The following is a 25,212-nucleotide window of genomic DNA, read 5'->3' on the forward strand; positions in this document are numbered from 1 at the left end:
GATTGCCAGGCAGTAGATCGGATCCATTTGAGGGAGGTGATCAAGTATTCACAGTGCTAATTAGTCTTCAGAGGGCAGGCTCAAAGGAAGAGCTCCATCCAGGAATTACAGGGCTTCATCTAGGGGCATTACACGGCTTCATCTACTTGCAAGTTTTATGACAAACGGACTAAGAGGCGAGGGATTTTAGAGTACTGGCTTAAGTAAAAATGAAATGAAAAACTATGGAATTGACAAGCTTGACCAGAAGGGCAGCTGAGCAGGGAGTGGCTGGGATAAAATAAAAGGGTCAGTGAACTGGAAGTCCCAGTGAGGGAGACAAAGAGCGAGGGCAAGTTAAGCAAACGAGAAGGTTGTGTAGAGAGCCCCATCAGCGACCGTGGCAATGGAGTCCTGCACATTCTAAGCAGCAACTGCAGGAGAGTGTGGCTGAGGAAGAGCTGCGGCAACCATGAACCAAGAGGCCATGGCGCTTGATGGCTATTCGTGTGAATGTTAATACCATGGAGTCAGGGCAGACAAAACAGAAGAGAAAACTGGGCCAGGACGGCTATCAGAAAGCACTGCAAACCAGTAGCTCTGAAAAACTCACAACCGATACACAAGCTTTTTTTTCTTTTAATGACGAACACCATTCCTCGTCCCCACACCACAAGCACTACACTGGACCCGAAGATCCAAATCCTTAGAGGTATCATTTTATAATATAGTTTTGCTCCATTAGTCACATGCTATTTGTTTTGATGCAGATATAAATGTTATGCTTCAATGAACTTACTCATGTACTTATTAAAGGGTAGATAAAAAAAAAATCAAATAAACTGCCCATTAGGGTTAGGCCCCTGTGCTTTCCGTAAGTCAGAATACGGACTAATCATAAATTCATCATGAATAATCGTAAATTCTACTTGCCAAGTCCTCTCAATTGACTGTGTTTAACAGAAAGAAAGTAAAGGCAAGACAAACTCTAATAATGTTTCTAAAAGTAATCATAATTTGGTACTAGTTTCTGTAATAACTAAACTTTTTAACTTACTCTAAAAAAACATACTTACACTTTAGAAATTTCTTAAGGTCATTAATGTACCCTCTATAGGACTCTGGATTAGACATGCTGAATGAAAAATCCAATGCCGTCACCGGTTTTGGAAAAACCGTAAGCCCTATAGAGATAAAAGAAAAGGGGGGAAATTAATTATAGCAATTCCCTTCTCTCCTTCCTTCTCCTTACTCTTATCTCTAAAAAGGAAGATCTCAGTAAATTTTGTGGAAATTGTTTTCACAGGTAGGTTGAAATTATCAAGAACCTCCCACTTCTATCTGACTACGAAGAGACATCTAAAATGAAAAAATTCCACATCTTCAAAATCACCTCGGTCATTACCAATTAGAAACCTCCTCTAAATCTTAGAATTGCTCTGTTCCTTAATTTAAAAGATACAAGTTTTACTTTGTACTTCCTACATTCATTTTCTATTAAATATTTTTAGGTTTTGCCAATTTGCCATTAATATACAGAGAAAATTTTAGCAAATCAAAGTCTAAGCACTTTTGTCATTCAAATTACAACTGTATGAAAACACTCGTAAAGAAAGCTTACCTTATTCAATGAAAGAGGCCTATACGGTTAAATATTCTTCCTTCAATAATAAACACTGCTCGATAACTAAAATGTGGTTTTCTCATACTGAATTGACGCATAACCATCAACAATTTCACATTAGCAATCAACACCCATGTATATAGAATATGTTTGCATGAGTTTATTAACAGAAAATGTAAGTCTGTTTATCTGTAACAATCAGGCTTCCAACTTTAAGCTTTCCTTGATTTAAAAGCATGATATCAAAAGTGTGTCTGTACGTGTATCACTGAGTCACTGTGCTGTACAGCAGAGATTGGCACAGCATTGTAAATCAACTCTACTTCACAAAACAAATTTGTTTAATTTAAAAGCATTAGATCTACATTCAGCCTTGCACAAAGGCTTAAACAAAAAAATCCTAAAATTCTCACTAGTTTCTAAACATTCCCCATATATCAAAGTTATTATAGATAAGCCTTGCGCTGAATCTGAAAATAAATAACAAGGTTGTTTTAGTTTTCATTAAAATTGCTTTTGCTGCTCTCCATGTACTGCAGCTACTGAAGCCCATGTGCTGCAACTACTGAGCCCGCACGCCTACAGCCTGTGCTCCGCAACAAGAGAAGCCATCATGATGAGAAGCCTGCGCACCGCAACGAAGAGCAGCCCCTGCTTGCAGCAACTAGAGAAAGCCTGTGCACAGCAATGAAGACCCAATGCAGCCAAAAAAAAAAAATTGCTGCTCATAGACATCTAATTCGTTTTAGATCAAACCCAGTTTCTTTCAAATCCTAAATACTTGCCTTTGTTGATCTGCATGGTTCTTGAGTTAAACTACAATAGATCCGATGCTACTCAACTATGATGAAACACTCAGTGTTCCCAAATGGCAGAGCAAATCTTATTCCATATACAGCACAGAAGAGCCCCAATTAGATTCCCATTCACCTACTATCTCAACATACCAGGTCACTTGGATTTGGAGGATCTCATATGCCTATTTTTCCTCACCCCTCCACCTACTACAAAATCAATAGTAACTTTCTGACTTTTTAATAAAAATGTTCAATGTAGAAATAAAACCTGGCCATCCAGTATATGAAGTGACCATCTGTGTATGTCTGAAATTGTATGTTTTCATTTTTAAGGTTTTACAGAAGGAACAAGACATAATATACTGTAAGTGAAAAAGTAACAGAATCAAGGCAGCTTATACATAACTGTATAAAAACACCCAACTTTAAGAAAAACCCAACTTTTAATAAAACATCCAGTTTGAAAGAAATTTTAAAGAAAAATATGAAAATGTCTATGCTTTATAAAAGAAAAAAAGATTACATTCCTTTAACATGACTTATTTCTATGGGAAGTTTTAAACGACTCAATTTACAAAAACTCTGCAGACCAGAATGTCTAAAACTGAATTTCTGATACAAGTTACTTCTTAGATCTTGCTGAGCAATGCTCTTGGAGCCTTAGTTCATTTAACAGCCTGTTTGAAACTCTTAAGTAAAAGAAAACACAGCAGGAGTGTGCCGTACAGCTGCACTTTTTGACGCAGTACACCTACATCCTCCAAATAAAGTCTTGGCTTACCCCAAACCATGAACATCAACAGAATGTGAAAACTACAGTAACTCTTAGGTCTTTACAATTTAAACCATTGGAGCATGAATATGTGTGTATGCATGTGTGTGCATCTATAGGGGTGTGCATGGATGGTACATGTTTATATTATATGCATGTATATGTTAATACACATACCAATTTCAAACTAGCATTTATTTTACCAGGTGCAAATACATTATTGAAATGATGCCATTTAAAAATAAAACTTAGGGCCTCCCTGGTAGCGGAGTGGTTGAGAGTCCGCCTGCCGATGCAGGGGACGCGGGTTCGTGCCCCGGTCCAGGAAGATCCCATATGCCGCGGAGCAGCTGGGCCCGTGAGCCATGGCCGCTGAGCCTGCACGTCCAGAGCCTGTGCTCCGCAACGGGAAAGGCCACAACAGTGAGAGGCCCGCGTACCGCAAAAAAAAAAAAAAAAAAAACGTAATATGGTCATTGTTAAAAAAAAAAAAAAAACCTTAGAAAAAAGAAGTAGAAATAAAATTTAATTACCCATAATTCCTTTATGAAGAGAAAATCATATTTAACAAACTAGTATACATTCATCTAATATTATATTGATATATAATATGAATACATGTGCATATATATTTGTTTATTTGAACTAATATTAAGTTTTTAAGTACTATATATAATACACTTGGTGAATGATTTTAAGGAACTCAGTTTAAACGTATATACTTAAAAAAGTATATTGAACACATTTTACTGCTTATATTATTCATGAAATTATAAATGGTTTAATATTTCTGAAATAGATCAGCTTATGTTCAACAGTAATAGTCACATAACTGAAGGCAGCAAGAGAAATAATTATCTTAGAATTCATCTAGGTAGAAAGAAAACAGGGCTACAATGAAAGATGAGGAAAAAACTAGCATGGAGCTGGTCTCAGATACATGGTCAAATAAACCAAAAGAGTTATTCATGATATTTAGATAAATATTAGCTGTAAACAAAGGAAAAGCCATTAGAACAAATTTTTTAAGAAAACTGGTTGGGGAAACTGGTTCAATCTCGCTGCTGATATAGTTGAGAAGTCCATGCAGTGGGCAAGGATCTAGGCTAGGGTTCCTCAGCCGTGGGCCTAATGACATTCTGGACTGGATGATTCTTTGTTGTGGGAGGTTGCCCCATGCACTATAGGGATGTTTAGCAGCACCCCTGGCCTCTACTCACAGTAGCACGTCTGCAGTTGTGACAACCAAAAATGTCTCCAGACAGTGCTGAATGGCCTTGGGGGGCAAATCACTGCTGGAAGAGAACCACTGCTGCAGACAGAAACCTCCTGCTGCAGACTCCCACCTTCCCTGGCCTGCATGCCCACTCTGCCTGCTGCCCAAATCACGCTCCTCCATGGAGAGCCGTCCCTTTGCTAGCATCTCTGGACGTTGTTTATATTTCTGGGAATTAGATACACTGGAGTTCTGCACATTATTGCTATTTACTTCTATAAAAATTGCCAGCACTTTGAGGACAAGGGCCGTGTGCACCAACGAAAGCGGAGCTAACATTCAAAGACCAACTGTTTAAAAAGAATAAAATCAGGAAGGAGAAAATGTGACTTAAACAGTGCTCCAGTTAAGATTTTCTTCCGTACGAAGGTACATTCTCCAGTATCCTAGAGGAAATTTTTTTCCCTAAGACAATCAATAGAGAATAATTCAACATATTAAGAGTATACTCATTTTATTCTCTATTGACTTCTTACCATTTCCATACTAAGCAATTAAAAACACGAAGCATGGGGCTTCCCTGGTGGCGCAGCGGTTGAGAGTCCGCCTGCCGATGCAGGGGACACGGGTTCGTGCCCCGGTCCGGGAAGATCCCACATGCCGCGGAGCGGCTGGGCCCGTGAGCCATGGCCGCTGAGCCTGCGCGTCCGGAGCCTGTGCTCCACAACGGGAGAGGCCACAACAGTGAGAGGCCCGCGTACCGCAAAAAAACAAAACAAACAAAAGAAACATGAAACATGTATTTTACAAGACCAATGCTCTAACCCACACCAGAGCTGAAATATATACTTCATAAGTAAATTACTCAGAGCAAAGTGAAACTACTACACAATATTCATAAACACCATTCATAACTATAACTATATTCATCAATCTGGCTTCACTTTAACTCTCAATATTCATTTCTGCTTACTCTTGGCAAAAGACTCAAGATTTATCAGCCAGGGTTTTGTATCACTGTGTAAATATTAAAGGTCTTTATATCAGTATGTAAATATTAAAGGTCTTTATATCACTATGTAAATATTAAACAACAAACAAAATCAAAACTTTCACATTATCTAACCCTAAAGTTTAACATCTTCTACCAGCTATATAATACAGACTTACGGAGAAGACAAAGTATAACCCAATTTTGTTAGAAGCCATGATAATCGCAACATAATTAATTACCTGGACTAGGAATCTGGTCACGATATTTTGGAACCTCATCGTTCAGAGTCTGAAGCATAGCCCACATTGTGAATGAAAAGAGTGCAGCCAGGAACCCATAAAAGACTAGGTAGAAGAGCAAGATCAAACCTGTAAAAGAAAATAAAACTCATAAAGTTGAAGATATGCACAGTGTGTGTGTGTGTGTGTGTGTGTGTGTGTGTGTGTGTGTGTGTGTGTGTGTGTGTGTGTGTGTGAGTGATGTGGCCAGGGTAAAAAAACAGACCCATCATTGCAAGGCTAAAACTCCAAGCTTTGCCATGCACACAGCCAAGTATCTTCATATTCAGAGCGATATGAATTTGCCCAAGGAAGGGGTATTTCAGCAGGCAGCACCCACCCACAACCTGGGACCCCCTCCTCTCCTCTGATACTTCCAAGTACAAGTAGCTTCCACAGATCATACTGATTCAAGATCAGAGCTTTAAAATTCCAGCACATAAGGGAGTATTTCCCGAAATGGAGTTAATGCTCTCTAGAAAGAAAAAGGATGATTTTAGGTTGGACAAAACCCCCAGTATGTATATGTGACAAACAAAAAAATTAACACATTGGACTTCCCCAGTGGTCCAGTGGTTAAGACTCCGTGCTTCCACTACAGGAGCCATGGGTTCAATCCTAGGGGAAGTTCTGCATGCCTCACAGGCGGCCAAAAAACAAAAAAAGAATTAGCCCATCAACCCTGTATTTCACAGTAGTTATTAGCATAAATTTGGGTTTTAAAAAGTGAGCTGATTTAGAGAATAGCCAGGAAACATGCAGAGAAGGTAAATCATGAAGCTGGTATCAATGAATAAAGTTTTGGAAACACTGGTTGAGTGGAAGCGTTATGCAGAAGTGAAGAGAGGAGCATCCCAACCAGTGGGACTTGACAACTCCACTGCTAAGCACGCAGCAAGAGCTGGCAGACGCAAGTTTCAACATCAAGGGCTTAACCTTTTTTTCTTCACAATCTGGAAACACTAAGATCTATCCTAAGCCAGTGATTTATTTTGTGAACATCTAGAATTTTTCTTCTCAAATGTCTATATTCAAAGCTCTAACATCGTAAGTGGTCACCATCAAGATTATATACTAGAATATATTGTTAATGTCACACATTTATATTTGAACATTTAAAAACTGATCAAAGGGGACTTCCCTGGCAGTCGAATCGTTAAGACTCTGCGCTTCCAATGCAGAGGGCACGGGTTGGATCCCTGGTTGGGGAGCTAAGATCCCACATGCCACGCAGCACGGCCAAAAGAAAACCTGATCAAAGAATATTCAATAAATCCCCAGTTACAGCAACAGTAAAGAACACTTAATTCCCCAAAGTTGAATAAACATCAGCTTCATTTTCCAGTCTTAACATAAACCTGCTTATTAATATTTGTCCTAGTAGAAGGGCTAGAGCAGGGGTTCCTAACCTGGAATCTATGGACCCTTCACCCTCACTCATCCCCAGAAGGATTAACTTCAGAGTTTCTATGACTTCTGTAATAATACACTTCTGAAGATATCCATTTTTCTTCTGCGGAGTGGCTCTACAACGTTCTTGTGATGCTCAAAAGACCCTGTGACCCGGAAACAGATTGTGGCAAAAGCTAGATAACTTTCATTTGTTACCTGCGGGCCAGGAAACTACCTTCCCTTTTTTTAAGCAAAGGGGAAACAGTTAAAGCAATTTCATTTTAATTTAGACCAGCATTCCCCGTCCTCCCCCTGCCCCAATTACCAGGAGGCCAAAATAGGGAGCGAAAGGACAGAAGGAAGAAAGGAGCACAGGATGTCGCCTCCAGACAGCATCACTTCCCTATCACACAGAGTGATCCTGTTGCAGAAACACAAAGGAAGACCAATCTCAAAGAAGTGATCAGTTTACTACAGAGGTAGATGAAATACGTGCAAAGCCCAAAGGATGGTTTAATGAGATACAGAAGAAAAACCATTCTTTCAGATCTGGGTATTTGTAGGAACTAATGGATAAACTCCTCCACAGAGCAGACCAGGGTACAAATATATAAATGTGATAATGAGTGGGGAATGTGTTCCATCCAATAAAGCCTCACTTACAGAGCAGGCAGACTGAGGCCACAGTAGTTTGTCAACTGACGCAGTAGATATTAAACTGGAGAAGTTTAAAACAGAAGTGCCAGGAGTTTAATTATTTAACGGTGTTTCAAAGTCATCTGAAAATATGCTTACCATTTTCAAATTTGATTTTAAATTTTCAGGAAAAATAATATAAAGCGGATTTATAAAAACGGTTACAAAGCAAATGAACATATAGCAAACACGAACTAAAGTGTAAAAACTTCCTATAAAGAGTTGGGTTGGGACTTCCCTGGTGGTCCAGCGGTTAAGACTTCACCTTCCAATGCAGGGGGTGCGGGTTCCATCCCTGGTCGGGGAGCTAAGATCCCACATGCCTCGGGGCCAAAAAAAACAAAAACAAAAAAAACCACAACATAAAACAGAAGCAATATTGTAGCAAATTCAATGAAGACTTTAAAAATGGTCCACATCAAAAAAATCTCAAAAAAAAAAAAAGTTAGGTTCATAAAATAGATACACAGATTAACAGCCATGTCCCAAACCTGATGTCATGTACTAGTGGCCATTAAGTCAATTTTGAATGTAGGGAGTGTACCGAGTAGATAAGTGATTTTCAGCACTGAAGCCAATTTCCCCTGCTTGATAAGATCCTCTCGCCAAGAACAAACTTAACATTTAAAAACTAAAATTAGGGCTTCCCTGGTGGCGCAGTGCTTGAGAGTCCGCCTGCCGATGCAGGAGACGCGGGTTCGTGCCCCGTTTCGGGAGGATCCCACATGCCGCGGAGCGGCTGGGCCCGTGAGCCATGGCCGCTGGGCCTGCGCGTCCGGAGCCTGTGCTCCGCAAATGGGAGAGGCCACGACAGTGAGAGGCCCGCATAACGCAAGAAAAAAAAAAAAAAAAAAAAAAAACTAAAATTAATCTCACTTGTAAAAACCATATACGAAAGACCACTCACAAGGATGGCAGTACTTTATCAACTTAACCGCCTTTCTCCTACACTAAGGAAAAAAATACCTGAAAATAAAAACAGAAGCTGTAAACTGCTGTTCTTATGTATCAGTATCTTGCAGTTATTTACTCAGATGCATTCCTGACAATGACAGGGATGAAACGAATTGAGCTACGCTACCTGAGTAATAGGTAGTGCAGATGGGACCTGTTCAGTGTGCCATGTCTGCCTCAGCGCTAGTTAATGTAGTAAGCAGGGAACAGGTAAGTCATTAGGCTTCATCAAGGCCTGGACATCCACACCCGTTCAACACACTTTGAGACCGTGTGATCTGACTCCCTACTTCTGCAAACTTCCTAGTTACCTGAGGGTACCTAGACAGTAGAAAGATTATGCCTTATCCTCAGAGAGTTCTGATGAGAAACAACTTCCCCTTGGTAAATAAATTAATAACCTGTTTATAGTTAAAAATAACTTAAAGCAGAGGCAGGTATAATTTTTTTAAAAATCAATTATATGGACAAGTACAAATTTAAAGTCCTTTGTATATTCAAATTTTTTTAAGGAGCTATTTATTGAATATAATTCACATTTCATTCACCTATGAGTGGAACTGCTTGGTCATATGGTAATTCTGTTTAGTATTTTGAGTTAAGTACCAGACTATTTTCCAAAGCATCTACAACATTCTACATTCCCACCAGCAGGATTCCAATTTCTCCACATTCTCATTAATACTTCCTAGTGGGTTTAATTTGCATTTCCCTAATGACTAATGATGTTGAGCATCTTTTCATGAGCTTATTGGTCATTTGTACCTTCTTTAGAGAACTGTCTATTCAGATCCTTGGCCCATTTTTAAATTGGGTTGTCTTTTTATTGAGTTCTAAGAGTTCTTTATATATTATAGGCACAAGCTCTTGTCAGATACATGATGTTCAATTATTTTCTCCCATCCTGTGGGTTGTCTTTTCACTTTCATGACAGTGTCCTTTATTATTATTCTTTTCAGCAAAACATTCTTATTTTATTTTTATCTCAGCAAATGTTCTCATTTGGCACCCGACTGGCATCAAACCAAAGCCCTTAGGCCGACAGGCGTGGGCTGAGACCATCTGCAAACTTCCCATGTGTAGGTCTCAATGGCTATGCGCATCAGAGCACCTATTCCTCTCTCTAGTCCCTTAGGGTGGCCTAAAGGTCTCAGGCGCACTAACAGTGCTGGCCACGAGGTGGTGGAAAAGTTGTGACACTGCAATCTGCTGGGATAGGAAACCAAGCAGTGCCTTGAAAGCAAGTTCTTTTCTCAGGCGACAGATACCCAGATAGGGTCCTGATCATGCTTATTCAACATACTCCTGTCTGCCTGGTTACACTTTTTAGAGCTCAAGCATCTAAGGAAGTCTTGTCTGGGGGAATGGGACAGTAAGCTCTCAGGTCAGCACTGCTGGCCTGGGGAAATCCCGAGTCCAGCTTTGCAGCCTTTGCCCAGTGGGTACTTTCCCAGGATCCATGATAATACTCAGAGCCCATCAGGACATTTTACTTATATGCAGTTTCCAACTGTCAGAGGAGTTCAGGACTGTCTGGCCTTCTCAGGATCTCAATTCAAGATTAGCTATTCAAAGCATGAAATAAGAGGGAATACGTTTTAAGAATCAAGGCTGCTCTTTTCAGCCCTGCTGAGGGAACAATTTCAGACATGACTTTTAGAGGGGAAGCTGGGCACTCAGCAGGGCACAAGGTGGCTTTCAGACCAAGACTCCTCCTCTGGTGCGGCGGAAGTGGGACCTCAGCGTGGGGTCCCGCATTCTAGCTTTTCTTCTGCGAGCCTAGTTGACCGGCAGGCAGGGACCATGAGCAGCTGCAGGAGAATGAAGACCGGAGACGTGATCAGGCCGAACCAGAGCTCCCGAGTCTGCTCCACCAGCTTCTGGCACAACAACATCTCGAAGACGAACTTCAGGCTAAGAACCGTGAGTATCCAGAAAAGGCGGAACGCGGCCAGCCGCTTCTCTCCGTCCTGGAAGAGGCGCACGGAGACAACAGTGGTGAAGTTGGTGCTGAGCCGGTCAGCGGCAAAGAAGGACATGAACACGTTCCACCAGGAGAGGCCAGAAGCCAGGCCGTCCACACACAGGGCCAGCAGCACGGAGAACACCGACAGGGCCATCAGGTGCACGAAGACCTCGAGGGGAGCGAAGCCCAGCCACTGCACCAGCTCCCCGAGCGCGGAAAGAAAGCATCGCTCCGGTTGAGTGCGGGCCAGGGCCCGGGCAACGGTCTCCACCCACCGGGCTGCGCCGCCACTCCCCACGGGCCTCGCTGGCGCCTGCGCCGTCGTCGCGGCCAGCGAGCTGCAGAAAGTGGCCCTGCCTGCCCTGGCTCTCGGCCCCAGCCCAGGACCCAGCACTGGCCGCCAGCCGATGCCCGCCTTGCTCAGACGCCATGCCCCGCTGGGCGCCAACAGTGTCCTTTAAAGCAGAAAAGTTCTTAATCTCAAGGAAGTCCAACATCTATTTTTCTCCTTGGTTGCTTGACTTTTGGTATCATATCGAAAACACCACTTGCCTAATCCAAAGTCATGAAGACTTGTAATTATATTTTCTTCTAAGAATTTTTAGTTTTAGCTCTTTAAGTTTGGGTCTTTGATCCACTGTGTGTTAATTTTTGTACATGCTATGAAGAAGGGAACACTGGGGTTTGGGATAAAAACTGGGCAAGGTCCTGGATGGGTTGGCAAAAATATAAATCTCTCCATAGAGAATCTCCATATCTAACCAGCTCTTGGCTACCTATGCCTCGTCCCTGAATGCTATGACAGGGAAGTCTAAATACAAAGAGGAGATGCAGAGAACCAATAATTACAAAATACTGAGAAGAAAAACTAATCCAATAAAGTATCAAACGCAACAAAGAAAGTAATGCCCGAAAAAACTGGGTTGTAACAGGGTACAGAACCGGGGGGGTAACATGAGTATAATTAAAATACAGAGTATAAGGTAAGAGGATAATTTTTCAAAATCTGATTTCATATTCTGATTGTTAAAATTTAAAAACTTAGCAGATAGCTGAACTGGAGAAGAGTCAAATAATAATAAAAAAAAATCCAGACACCTAGCAAAAAAGCAAACCAAAGACTGGGAAAAATATTTTGCATAATATGAAACCAATAAATTACTTATTTGCATCTAGAATATATAAAGAACTCTTACAACAAAACAAATTTCTAAAACATGGACAAAAGTTTTGAACAGAAACTTCATCAAAGATGTAATGAGAATTGCAAAACAATAAAGCTCATGAAAACATACTCAACATGCCTAGTTATCCAGGAAGGGCAAATCAAAACCATTACATGCTCACCAGAATGCTAGAAATTCTAAAGACTGACCATACCAAGTGATGATCTAGGAGCGGAGCAGCTGACACTCTAATACACTGCTGGCGGGAATGTGCCAAAACAAAAACCGATTTTGGAAAACAATTTTTTGAAAAGTTAGTAGCATATACCTATGATAGGATCCAGCCAATCCATTCCTAGATATTTAACCAAGAAAAACGAAAGCACACGTTCGCAGAAGTATATGAATATTCGTAATGCTTTATTTGTAACCACTAAAAACTCCAAACAACCCAAAAGCACATCTACAGATGAATTAATAAATAAATTCTGGTATATAATACAATGGAATACTATTCATGAACTACTTCTCAGAGTAACTGTGCTGAACGAAACAACTCAGCACTCCTGACCCCAAAGAGAATACGCTACATGATTCCATGCATTTAAAGTTTCAGAAAATACAAACTAATCTAAACTGTCAAAAAGCAGATCTATTTTTGCCTGGATACTGGGGAGGTAGGGAAAGAAAAGGATTACAAATGGGAAAGAGGAAATCTGGGGAGTGATGAATATTTTCATTATCTTGATTAGAGTGATAGTTCCATGGGTACAATATATGTATATGCATATAGGTGAATACACATCAAAACTCAAGTTATACATTTTAATTTTAAATACGTGCAGTTTACCATATGTCACAATTATACCTCAATAAAGCTATTTAAAAAACAAAAATTTGGAAGAAGGCCTAACCTAGAGAACTAGCCAAGCCAAAGAAAAATTCAGTGAGCTAAAAGATCGAACCAAGGTGTTTTACAATACTGGGCAAAAAGAAAGAGAGAGTGTATGGAGATTGTTGAGACACGGGAGACAGAATATCAATAAATCTAACAGGAATTCCACCAGAAAAGGGGATGGGGAGGAATGCCCAAAGAAATAACACATTTTGTGTCTAGATTGGAAAAGATTGAAAAATATTAGAAAATACCCTATACCTAGATAGAAAAAGGTAAAATTTCAGAACACTAATAATAAAGTGAAAATTTCTTAAAGCTTCTAAAAAGATAAAACGGGTTTTACCTAGAGCAGAGAAATATGACTGACAGATATCTCATCAGCCAAAAATAAAACAGTATATTCCAAACTGAGGAGGCTTTAAGTTTTAGCTACACTGTCTTCATTTCCTTCTTTTTGGAAGAAAAACTTATATATTATCTAACCTGAAAAAAAAGGACAAAGTTCACAGACTAAATTCTAGAAAAAGCTAATATAATTGTACATTTTTCAGTTTTTAAAGTTTTCTTTCTTTTAAAGTTTTTAAATATATAAAGCAATGGTGAGCAAAGAAACCAGTAAGACTTGCTGGTAACATCTAAGTTAAGTGTTGATTTTAATTTCTTTTCCTTATCAGGTCTGAGGAATAACTTACATACAATAATTTTCATTGATTCCAAGTGCACAATCCCAATGAGTAGACAGTTGCATGTATTGTGAAACCACCACTACACTAATGATACAGAACATTTCTATCACCTCTGAAAGGTTCCTTGTGCCCGTTCGCAATCTGTACATCCTTCAGCCAGCCAATGATCTCCTTTTGCCACTACATTAGTCTGTATTTTACATGGTTAAAATTTGATTTTAATTTAATAACAAGTAAAAATCCCCAAAATATTAAGGTAGGAATAATTTAATAGTAGTCTAATAAAAGACATTCTCAAAGTGGGTTAAAGAAAACCTTATAGCACTATAAATAAATGCTATTTATAGATAGAAACCTAAAATTATAACACATACTGGTTGAAAATAAAGTAGATCTTGGCTAGCAAAAAGAAATGTAGAAGTGGCATTATTCCTGTAAGCAAACTATTTAGAATTCAAGTCAAAAGGTACTAACAAAGCAAAGATATTCTCTATTAATAAAAAGTAAACAAAACACATCAAGAAGATACAGCATAAAAGCCATAACATTTGTGATGCTAAGTGGCTTAAGATATGTAAAGCAAAATTTATCACAATCATCTGTAGAGATTTTAACGTACCTCTTCCAGAAATCCACAGATCAGGTAAACAATAACAAAAAGGATAATATTTTAAAAACACAACTAATAGTTATTTAATATATGTAAAACTTTATAGTCACCAGAAAATATACTCTTCATAAACCTGGAACATTGCCTCAAAACTGACCACGACTTAAATTTCAAAAAACCAAACCAAAACAAAATAAAAAATAACAAACCTAAAAAAAAAAAAAAAAATCAAGGCCACATTTTTCAAAATCAAAGTATGTTAGAGAAGTATAACAAAAATTTAGAAAATGGACTGCTAAATAACCTTTGGATTAAAAAGACAACAAAACCCAAAACATTCAAAATTCAAAACAATCATGTAGCCAAAGCAGAACACAAAGGAAAATCCATAGCCTTATACGCATTCACTAAAAAACCAGACTAACCAAAAAAGCCAGGTTTTAAATTCAAGAGTAAAATAAATTCAAAGAAAGTAGGAGATTTAAGATACAAGCACAAGTTAATGGAAACAAATGCAAAAAAAACATTAATTTTATCAATAAAACCAATTTCCAACTAGTAAGCTCGAAAATAGATGAAATATATGATTTTTAAAGAAAATAAACATATTCAAATCAGAAGTTGTTACAAGAAATAAAGAGCTCTATCCCTAAAAGAGACACTATGTCCAAACGGCTTTAGTTCTCCCAATTTTCAAGTAGATTCTTTCTCTACACACGAGCTATCCTTTTTGTATGCTCTGTAAGTTACCTAAATCTTTATAAGGCTAGCACTCTCCAGATACCAAAACTAAACAGACAGTACTCGCACAGATTTCACAAATTTATTTTATTTTAAACGCTTACATAGAGCTTACATGCTACAGAGTGATAATGACACAGGAACAGAGATACAGATTAATAACAAAACATAACAATAATCAAGAAAGGATCGATATAAAATCCATGTAACAAAGCGGGCACTTCAAATCAGTGAGAAAATGATGGATTATTCAATATATTTTGAGATAAGTGATCAGGAACAGCCTATAAAAGACTGTTAAATTTGTAATAATATTTATTTAAACAAGTACAATTTTTAAAATAAAAGAATTAAGAGACAAAAGACAGCAAAAAGACGAGCAGGTCGCTGTAAAGAAACGAAAACTGAGCAAACATAAGTTGCAATTATCAGAGATACTGCAAATTAAACCAACCAAGACACCAGCATCCCATCAAACTGGCAAAAATTTTTAAAGAGTGATGATAACCAACGCTCAGAAAGTTGACGGGAAACAGGTAATTTGATCCCTGCTGGTGAGAGTATACACTGGTACAGCTTTACTGGAGGACAATAAATTAATATAAAAATAAACATATACTATAAACTGGTGATTCCATTTCTCAGTGACTACCCTGGATAAATAGTTGCACACATGCACTGCACAATTTGCAAGAGAAAAACTGCAAACAATCTAAATATTCATCACAAAGAAATATATATATATATATCTTGGATATATATCCCTACACTATGGAATATTATGCAATGACTCAAAGGAATGAGATAAATAAATGGGGGGGAGAGACAGACAGAGACATGGAAACAGTCAAGACATATTAAGTGAAAAAAAGCAAGTTCTAGAACATACATTCTTCCTATTACTCATGTAAAAGTGGAAAATTAATTATTCCTATAGTCCATATATACTTATATACATACACACACACACACACACACATATATATACATATACACATATATAAGTGTGTTGAAAAAGGACTGGTAGGAAAACTGATAAGCAATCATTATCTGTGGGAAAGACTGCGACTGGTAGAAGGCAGTGAAGACAAACAATATATTCATGTATTCTTTTTTCTCCAATATCCAATTAGGAATACTTACAAATACACAGAAAAGTTAAAAGAAATGTAAGTGAACACGCATAAACCCCACCTAGATTCTACAGTAAAGTCTACTATATTTACCTCTTATCTATTCACTATCTATTTTTTTTTTAAGAATTTCAAGTTGCAGATGTCAGTACACTTAACCCCTAAATACTTCAACATTATATTAACTAAAATTGAGGGAAAATTGCATTCAGTGAAATACACAAATCTCCAAGGTACCATGACACGGTTGTTGAGAAATACATTCACCTCTATGATTCAAACAGCTATCAAGATACAGAACACTGCCAACACCCTATAAAGTTCTCATGCCCCTTCCCAGTCAATCCCCATGACCACCATCCTAGAGGCAAACACCATTCTGGGCTTTTCCCCAGCATAGGTAAGTATTGCTTGATTTAGAATTTCAAAGAAATGAAATTATACAGTATATTCTCTTTGGTAAAGCTTCTTTTCTGCTCAGCCTAATTGTGGGATTCACCCATGTTTTGTGTTATCTGTAGTTTGCTCCTTTTTACTGTTGAGTCGTATTCCACTGTGTGGACACTGGTTTGTTTATCCATTCTACTGCTGGACACCTGGGCTCTTTCCAGTTTGGAGCTACTATGAATATTTCGCGTATTTTTGTGGACATATGTTTTCATTTCTCTTGGGTAAACTGCTGGGGATCATGGGGTAAGTGTATATTTACTTGTACAGGAAATTGTTAGACCTTTATCCAAAGTGGATATGCCACATAGGTTTTAAAAAGTATGATAGGTAACAGTGGTTACCCAGGGAAGAAGCTGACGATGACAGTGGACTTACTGACTATTCACATCTGTACTATAAAAACTCAAATAATGAAGTAACTTTTGTTACATGAAAAAAAACAAAGCCAAGAGTCCACATTCCATTTAAGACACGTTCAGGTTTCTTGGATTAGCCTACGCTGACCACTAACTAACTTCTAAAGCATAGGTCAGCAAATCATGGCTGCTGCCTGTTTTTGTAAATAAAATACTGAAACGCAGCTAGGCCACTAGTAGACATATTGTTTACGGCCGCTTTCAAGCTACTAACAGCAGAGTTGAGTAGCTGCAACACATACTGCATTCCTGGCAAAGCCTAAAATATTTATCTGGTCCTTTAAAGAAAAAGTTTGCAGCCTCCTGTTCAAAAAGCCTTTATATAGGCCTTGTTTTTCATTCCAACGTGACATCTGAAACTATCTCGTGCAACTTCTCCCTTACAGAGGAAACTAAGACCAAGAGATTTTTAATGACTTACCTAAGCTTAGATGGAGATGTGGAATTCTAATTCAGGTCTGTATTCTGAATCCCAGTCTGATCATCTTCTCAGTATACTGGTAAACTTCTAAGACTTATCAAGCAAAAATACAGAGGCCCACAGGCTCACTTTGACTACGATGCCCTATCTGGAAACTCCAATGAATTAGAAATTTAGTGGAACGGAATCATGGTGAGCTGAGGGGAATGATGAACAAGTTTCTCCACTAACAAGACTTTCATAGTGTGGAGCTAATACCAATTAACCAAAATACTCTCAACTTTAGCCCAACGACCAGGTGAATCACAAGTGGAAACTGACTAAATGACAATTTCTTCATCAAAAAATAGTAAGTGCTTACTATGTGCTACATGTTGTAGGGACATAAAATGCACCTGTGATTCCTGCTCTGTGAGAACATCCCGCTAGTGGGAGCAATGTATATAAACAACTCTAATCCAGGATACAAAATTTTTAGGTGTTATAGACGATAAATGTATTATTTTCACCTGGGCAAGTCCGAGAAGGCTTACGGCAGAGAGGGCACTAGATCTATGAAGCAGGGGAGAATTTATGATGCAGAGAATGAAGGGCATGGGAGAGGGAATGAGTAGGGCATTCCAGACCAAGGTGCCTTAGACATACCCATTTGGCTATGACATGTGGTGTATGTACAGGGAGCAGGGTGTAAAATGACAGATTATATAAGGTTGGAGATGTAGTTCTAAGCCAATATGTAATATATCCGGAATACCAGGCTGTCTGGAACTGATTTAAACCTGAAAGCAGTGGGGATCCCAACAGCTTTGGGGTATAGGGAGTAGCTCGACCAAAGCTGCAGCCTTAGAAATAATCTGATAGCAGTGAAGTTACACTGGTTTAGGTCACAATGATTCTAACTGATTCCTTGGATCTTTCTGGGGCTGCACCAGAAGAGCCCAACTTCCCCAGTCAACAACACTATACTTTTTATAAGCAGCAGATAAAAGTTAGAAAGCCAGTGGTCTCTTTAAACTAGGACCAATTTTGAGATAAATTTACAAAAGATCTTCATCTGGTGCTTTAAGTTTTTTAATCAGAGAATTTACAAGAAAAGGCACTACCAGATCCTGAAAAAGTGGGGCAGGGTTGGTGGGAATATTGAGGGCTCTGCAATGTGCAACAGGTGGTCAGCATTATGAAGCTAGGAAAAACAAGCACCCTGGGCTCCCTCTGAATACCTGTTTTCACAAGATACTGGAGGGTGGAGTGAGGTGGGGCAGTGGTGAGTAGGTCAGAGAAAATTCCTGAAGTAACTATTTAATTTAATTTAATTTTAATTTAATTCAGGAAAATTAATTCCTGAATTAACTATAGCAGTGGTAATGAGGGTGTGGGTCACCAAGAGATTCAAGAGATGTTATGGAAGTACAATTGTACATGGTTTGGCCAGGTTCAGAGCCCAGATGACAGAAATGGTAGTGACAGTCTTCAAAAATTGCAAATACAGAAGCAACTCACAACTTCAGTGGAGGAAGGGGAAAGAGCTCTGTTTATCAGTTGATAAACAAGGTACTGGAGTTGTCTAAGCCTCACTCTCAGGTTTATGGGATATGCAGGAAGCAACTGGAATCTCAGAGAGATGTTAACCAAGAAGTAAAATCTGTCAGTAATCTTTGCAATTGTTTTATGAGATGAAGAAGATGAAAAGAAAACAAGGCCAAAGACAGCACCTGGGAAATCTACATCTAGGAAACAAGAGAACCAGGAAAGGAATGGCTAGAGAAGTATGGAGTAGGGGTAAGGGCCACTTTTACGGACCAGATACTGCCAACTGGCCAGAAACCATCAAAAGCAAAGTACCTCATGCTGTGGACAAGGGTCAATTCCTTACCATGGCATCAGCAAAATACTAGGAGGAAGTCATAAATAAGAGCCAGCTCCACCAATGACTCAGTAACAAAGTTTAAACAGATATGGGGAGGTTGTTAAGTTAGGGCATTCTTTTTAAAAATATTATTAGTTAAATAGCACCCTGTAGGGAGAGGATGACACTATTAAATAAACCCCCATTAAATCTGAGAGCAGGTAAGTTTAAAAAGAAAAAAAAAATCTTTATGAAGTTCTCATAAGAGCCATATAAGAAGCAGAACAGAGCAATAAAGCAGGACACAGGAGGCCTGGACAATTACCCTGGTTGTTATCCTAATCAGATGCACGACCCGGGCATGTCAAACTCAGCTGAGTCTCCCCTGAGAAAGTTAAGTGGAAGCTTTTTCTGAACACTGAACTATGAAAACCATCAGTGCTGTAGCAAAAAGGAAAAAAAAAAAAAAAGGAAAATGCCCAAACACTGGGTGAACCATTATGCTATGATACACCAAAACCATCAAAGACATTAAAAACAATGTTGCAGAAGACTAATTACATTTAATTAGACTGGGAACATTTCATAATACTGTTCATTCATTCAACCACTTCTTATTACATTCCCACTAAGTGCCAGGCAACAGGCTAGGCGTTAGGGAATTCAAGACGGGTAAGATGTGAATAAGAAGCTTATGTCTAATAAGCGGGCAACAATACTGTTGAAGTCATAAATACTATACTAGAAAAAGGTATCATAGAATACACTGGAGCACTTGACCCAGTCTCAAGGCAAAGAATGGTTCGAAAATGTTTACCAGAGATCAGGCCATCACAGCTGACACCTGAGTAGCCAGGCCAAGTTGAAGGAAGGAGAGGCTTGGAAGCTAGGAAACAGGCCCAAAAGCAGTGGGAGAGAACTATGTGGAACAGCAGAGATGACAGGAGAGAAATATGCCAACCAGACTGCAAAGAGTCTGCATGTCATGCTAAGGAGCCCCGAGGGCAACAGAGTTACACGAAGAGGTGCCCATGAAACAGCCAACCGAAGACTTCTGACAGGTATTTGGTAATAAGAATACAAAAAAGTCTTAGGGACTAGAAATGCAGATTTGGGGGTCTCAAATGGAGATAATAGCTAAAGCCACCAGAACATGTAAGTTCTAGCAGGAAGTGTGGACAGTCCCCACAGAGGTGATGGAGAGGGCCAGGGATACCCCAACAGAAAGTGGCAGAGGAATAAAAAACATTCCCCTTAAACGTTAAGTGATCAAACTAGGTATATCTAACTGTATTTTCAAATTTTATTTACACATTTGAAAAAACTTTATACATAGGAAAATGTTAACAGTGGTTACTCTATGTGATTAAAGATGACAGGTTTTACTTCAAAATCAATATAATGAATGCATAATTAGAACATAATAAATTTATCTTCCAAAGTTAATTTTTTTTCCTATTACACAATTCCTTTTCTTTAAATGCTAGCTTAGTAGAGGCTTAACCGTAATGGAAATGCCGGAAGTAGAAAGGGGGAGGGGAAGGGGAACCTTCACTTTTTAAAAATTATTGTACATGTGATTTTTTTTCCTGCTCATACATGTGTGCTGCCCATGTACTCTTGGCATATTTCAATAAAAGTGTTTGGAACATAAAAGCGTTAAACGGTCCTTAATCAAACACAACGATAAATCACAGTAAAGTTGCTACTAAGGACAGGAGGGTTTTTAAACTTCTTTTAATACGACTAAATTAATTCTAAAAATATAAATTCAAAAGTCAATTTCAAAGAAATGGAATTACTTCGGGGGTGAGGGGAGGCTGCTCTTTAACACAGTAAAGCACATACTACTGTAATTACAAAGGTATCTGGAACATCACACACACACTTGCCCCCTCCCTCCCTTCCACTAGCAGTCCAGAAGTGCTGCCTCCTGCTGGGGGACAGCTCGGTTAGCCTCAGCTGCTGCCGCTGCCACACCCACCACTGCCCTTCATATTTATAGCCTGCACACAGGGTAAGGCAAGTCCTGTTACTTTCCCAACAGTGCAAATTTTTGTAAAGTTTCTTTAATACGTCACTCCACAGGACAAAGAATACCTTACAAACTGGGAAAATAAACACACTTGCCTTCTCCCCTACAGTCAGACACCCAAGATGGGATGGAGCCTAATCTCCAAAGCAGAGCATTTACTGAGGCATAACCCAGAATGGGAGCAGGTGACTGAAAAAACAGCACTTCATGCACCTATAATAAAAGAGAAGCACATGAACAAAATGTAGATATTAGTAGTTTTGGTCCAGAATCCTGACCCTGCTTGGAATCAGTAACTTGAGTTTTAGGTCCATGTTAAAATAAGGCATTTATTGACAGATAACCTTAAGATAATGAACTCCAAAGAAGCCCACAAGCAGATGTCATTAAATGACATTACATCATGTTTTTTTTTTTGCGGTACGCGGGCCTCTCACTGTTGTGGCCTCTCCCGTTGCGGAGCACACTGAGAAAGTGAATTCTGACAGATCAGATCTGTGGGTTCAATTTTCTCACGTATGAAAATGAGGGCACAGGGCTAGATTAGTGGCTTTCAACCTTTTCTTGATTGTGAGCCACAGTAAGAAACACATTTTACATCAGGGTATCTGAATATCCAAAATACAAAAGGTTTCACAGAATGACATTTTCCCTTAGAATAAACTTATTAGGCAGAATAAACTGATAATTTTTCTATTCTATTTCATTATTTTTAAAAATGTTAACTGCAACACATGGTCCACTGTCTACAATTAAATAACACTAGATGATCTTTGAGCTGCCTTTTACTCTAATTGTACGTAATGCATTTAGGTTTAATATCTGCAACACAGCCAGCCACAAGGTGCTAAATTTTCTTTGTCCTGTGTTTTCATAAAAGGCAACTACTTATTCCTGATGCATCCTTACTGTCCAGCTTGAGAAAACAGCTCTTAGGAACTCTTTGATCACCTACATGGTGTACGTAGAAAGCTGTGAAGATGGAATGAGGTAAGTACATTTATATAAGCATTTTGAAACTGCTGTAACCAAGTGTCACATATTAGCCAAATATACAAGAAGCTAATCAAATTCTTCACACAGCTGTTTTAAATAAGGCAATGAGATGAAACGTAGTATTTTCACTTTATCCCCAAGGTAAACTGCAAAACTGCTTTTTAAACATGTGTTTTTAACACATATAATGCACTTGGAGAGGAACCTCAGATTACATGGGACAAATGTACTAAAGACTTGAATGTAAAAAATAAAATCAGGAAACATCTTAAATGAATGTCTTTATAGAATCCTTGAGGTAGAGAAAGGTTTTCTCTATATGCCAGCAGCCCAGCAAATTTACCTAGGTCAAAAATAGATGTAAGGGCTTCCCTGGTGGCGCAGTGCTTGAGGGTCCGCCTGCCGATGCAGGAGACGCGGGTTCGTGCCCCGTTTCGGGAGGATCCCACATGCCGCGGAGCGGCTGGGCCCGTGAGCCACGGCCGCTGAGCCTGCGCGTCCGGAGCCTGTGCTCCGCAAATGGGAGAGGCCACAACAGTGAGAGGCCCGCATAACGCAAGAGAAAAAAAAAAAAAAAATAGATGTAAAAAAAAAAAAAAAAGAAAAGAAAAATAGAGGTAATAATTCCCCCCCGCCATTAATTTCAAAAGCGACTAAAAGAAAAAATTTGCACTGAGGTTTAAAAAAAAGCCTATAACATGTTTTCAGAATATAAAACGTACATAATGTTATCCACAACCCAGAAATTCCAGCAGTAGAAACATATCTCAAGGAAATAAATTTGCAAAAATGTACAAGGATGAAGGGAATGGGAGGAGGAGGGACCAATACATACAATAATGCACTGGTTAAAAAAAAAATCAGGAGTTACTCCTATTACCCTGGGTATCTCCCATGTATACATACGGTACACATAAGTAAACTTAAAAAAAAAAAAATCCCAGTACGTCTAACTATACAATGGAACACTAGCCAGCTATTAAAATTGGTGATATAGGTCTTTATTTATTAACATGGGAAGATGCCCACAATATACTCAAAAGATTATAAAGCAACACTTATGGTATGATCTCTTTTTGTTAAAAAAAATTAATAATAACATTATACACATTTCTTAAGTCTGCCCAGACATATACCAAAATATGAATAGTGGACGTCTCTGGGGTGATGAGATCAGGCAGCTCACTCATACACTGCCTTTCTGAGAACTACAAGAAAATATGCTTTCTCCAGGCACACCCCATGCTTTGGGTACACAGCCCAGTGAGCTGAGTATGGATTTCAGCCTCCAGGCACCACTCCTCCCACATTTCCTTGGAGTGAGTGCCCTTATATTGGGATAGGATTATGGATAGCTTTCACCTATTTATGCCATTCTCCGCTGGCTTACTATTATTACAATTATCCCAGAAATTTACTATTTGTTGATATTTTCGATTTTGAAAAAAAGGTCTTGCCTTAATCCTTCCAAAACTAATCCCAACTTTACTTGTACTACTCCCACTGCCCTTACATGATGCCGCATACTGATAATTTGTGCGTGTTATCGATTTAAATGCACGTACCAAATAAAATCTCTACCCCAAAAGCATATAATACAAAGGTTAGATAAGGAGCACAACCTGCACTAAGAAATGTCATTCTAACAAAAAGTGCAGATACTTATTACTGGAAATGAGAAGGCACCGAGAAAGGTAGTCTACACAAATTAACCACACTCCACCACTCAAAAATTCCTTCAGCAGAAAGTTAGTACACTCTAGAAACAATAATAACTGTTTACAGTTTTTTCCCCCATTTAATTCCAGATGCAAGATCTATTTCCTCATCACATTAGTGGGTTCCCCACAGACAGCCATTCGGAAAAAAATCGTGATTACCATGCAGTTAGGCAAGGCATCTGTAAAATAATACCACCGCTGGACTAGGATTAAAGGACAACTGGTTCTTTTCTTGGCTCTTTGGAATATGTAATTTTACACAAAGTAAAAACGCAACCTCTCTGGGGCTCATTTTTCTCGTCTCTAAAGCAGGGTTTGGGCTAAAAAGCCTCCAAGGCCCCTTTCACCTTGTGATAGGACTTTAAGCCGCCTTTCCACTCTGGAGGAGCCGATTTCAAGCAGCAGCCAGTCTATTTTCTAAGTCAGAGCAAATTTACTCTCTTCGTGCTTCTCTTGACAATGTCATGCCCGAATAGTTCTCAACTCTAGAAATATTCTCACTCAGAAAAAAAGGTCTGTCATGACCAACTAACAAAATATTTTTCAAAAGGAAAGAAAACCTAGTTTACTTAAGTGTAAAGGGGGGAGGAGGAAGCGCACTAGTCCTTACTCAGACATAAACATAATTTTTCCAAAAAAATTAAGAGTCACTCTAAAGCAGCACCGCACTGGCGGATGGTTCAAATATTTCTTTTAAAACAAAGAACCCATGCAGAGGAAAACTGCTAGCAAATTCAATCATCACACGTTTTGAAGGCACAGGAAAAAAACTGTGCCATTCAGACCGGATTTACTTTCCCCCAATGAAGCACGTTGGTAAGAAAACCTGTGTCATTAAAAAGGAATTAGGGAGAAAGCAACCTTTTATAAAAGGTCTTTTCACTGTCCAAACTCAAGTGCACTTTCGTGTACCGTGTACTTCTGTGCTTAAAACATGAGTGCAGACCACACACTTAACACACTCTTCCGACCAGCTGGGGTGGCAGCGTGGACGAGTCACAAGATAGCGGCGGGAGTGGAAATTTCCTCTCCCCGGGCGTGGGGCAAGGTCGGGCTTCCCCAAACCGCTCGGCGCCGCTGGCCGCCTCCGCCAGGCCTCTCCGGGCCGGCGCGCTCCGTACAAAGGAGGCCGGGCGCTCGGCCCCCACGCGCTCGGGGTTCGGGACAGGGTTTACCGGCTTCCGGCGCCGCAGGCCCGGGCAGCACGTGCGGCCCACTCCCGGCAGGGAGGAAGGAACCGGCGCGGCCCGGCGGCGGCTGCCAGCGGGCCCCCCAGCCTCGCTCGCCCGCCGCCGACCCCGCGGGAAATGAATGGGGCCGCGCTGCTCCTCCGGCGCCGCCGCCCGCGTTCGAGTCTGGCGGCCGCGGCGAAAACCGCTGCGGGCGGAGGGAGAGGCGGCTCCCGGGGCCCCCGCGCGGGGAGCC

The 25,212-nt window shown here is 39.6% G+C and overlaps 2 protein-coding genes across 2 annotated transcripts in view; both read right to left on the reverse strand.

The window, feature by feature from the left end:
* The window catches only part of ATP1B3 (ATPase Na+/K+ transporting subunit beta 3), a 42,302-nt gene that overhangs the window by 16,730 nt on the left and 360 nt on the right, over positions 1-25,212 (reverse strand). Inside the window, exons 2-3 of the mRNA XM_007446959.1 lie at positions 5,622-5,750; positions 1,056-1,163 (exon numbers count right to left, since the gene is read on the reverse strand). Coding sequence (XP_007447021.1) covers positions 1,056-1,163; positions 5,622-5,750 — 237 coding nt within the window. The remainder of the gene's footprint in view (positions 1-1,055; positions 1,164-5,621; positions 5,751-25,212) is intronic.
* Positions 10,442-19,036, reverse strand: LOC103090695 (transmembrane protein 203-like). Its single transcript, XM_007446980.1, has 2 exons — positions 19,032-19,036; positions 10,442-11,123 (listed from the first exon to the last, which is right to left on the reverse strand). Exons 1-2 carry the CDS (start codon positions 19,034-19,036, stop codon positions 10,442-10,444), a joined length of 687 nt encoding a protein of 228 aa, XP_007447042.1.

This window comes from Lipotes vexillifer, unplaced genomic scaffold, assembly GCF_000442215.2.
Source record: "Lipotes vexillifer unplaced genomic scaffold, Lipotes_vexillifer_v1.1 scaffold40, whole genome shotgun sequence".
Classification (NCBI taxonomy): Eukaryota; Metazoa; Chordata; class Mammalia; order Artiodactyla; family Lipotidae; genus Lipotes; species Lipotes vexillifer.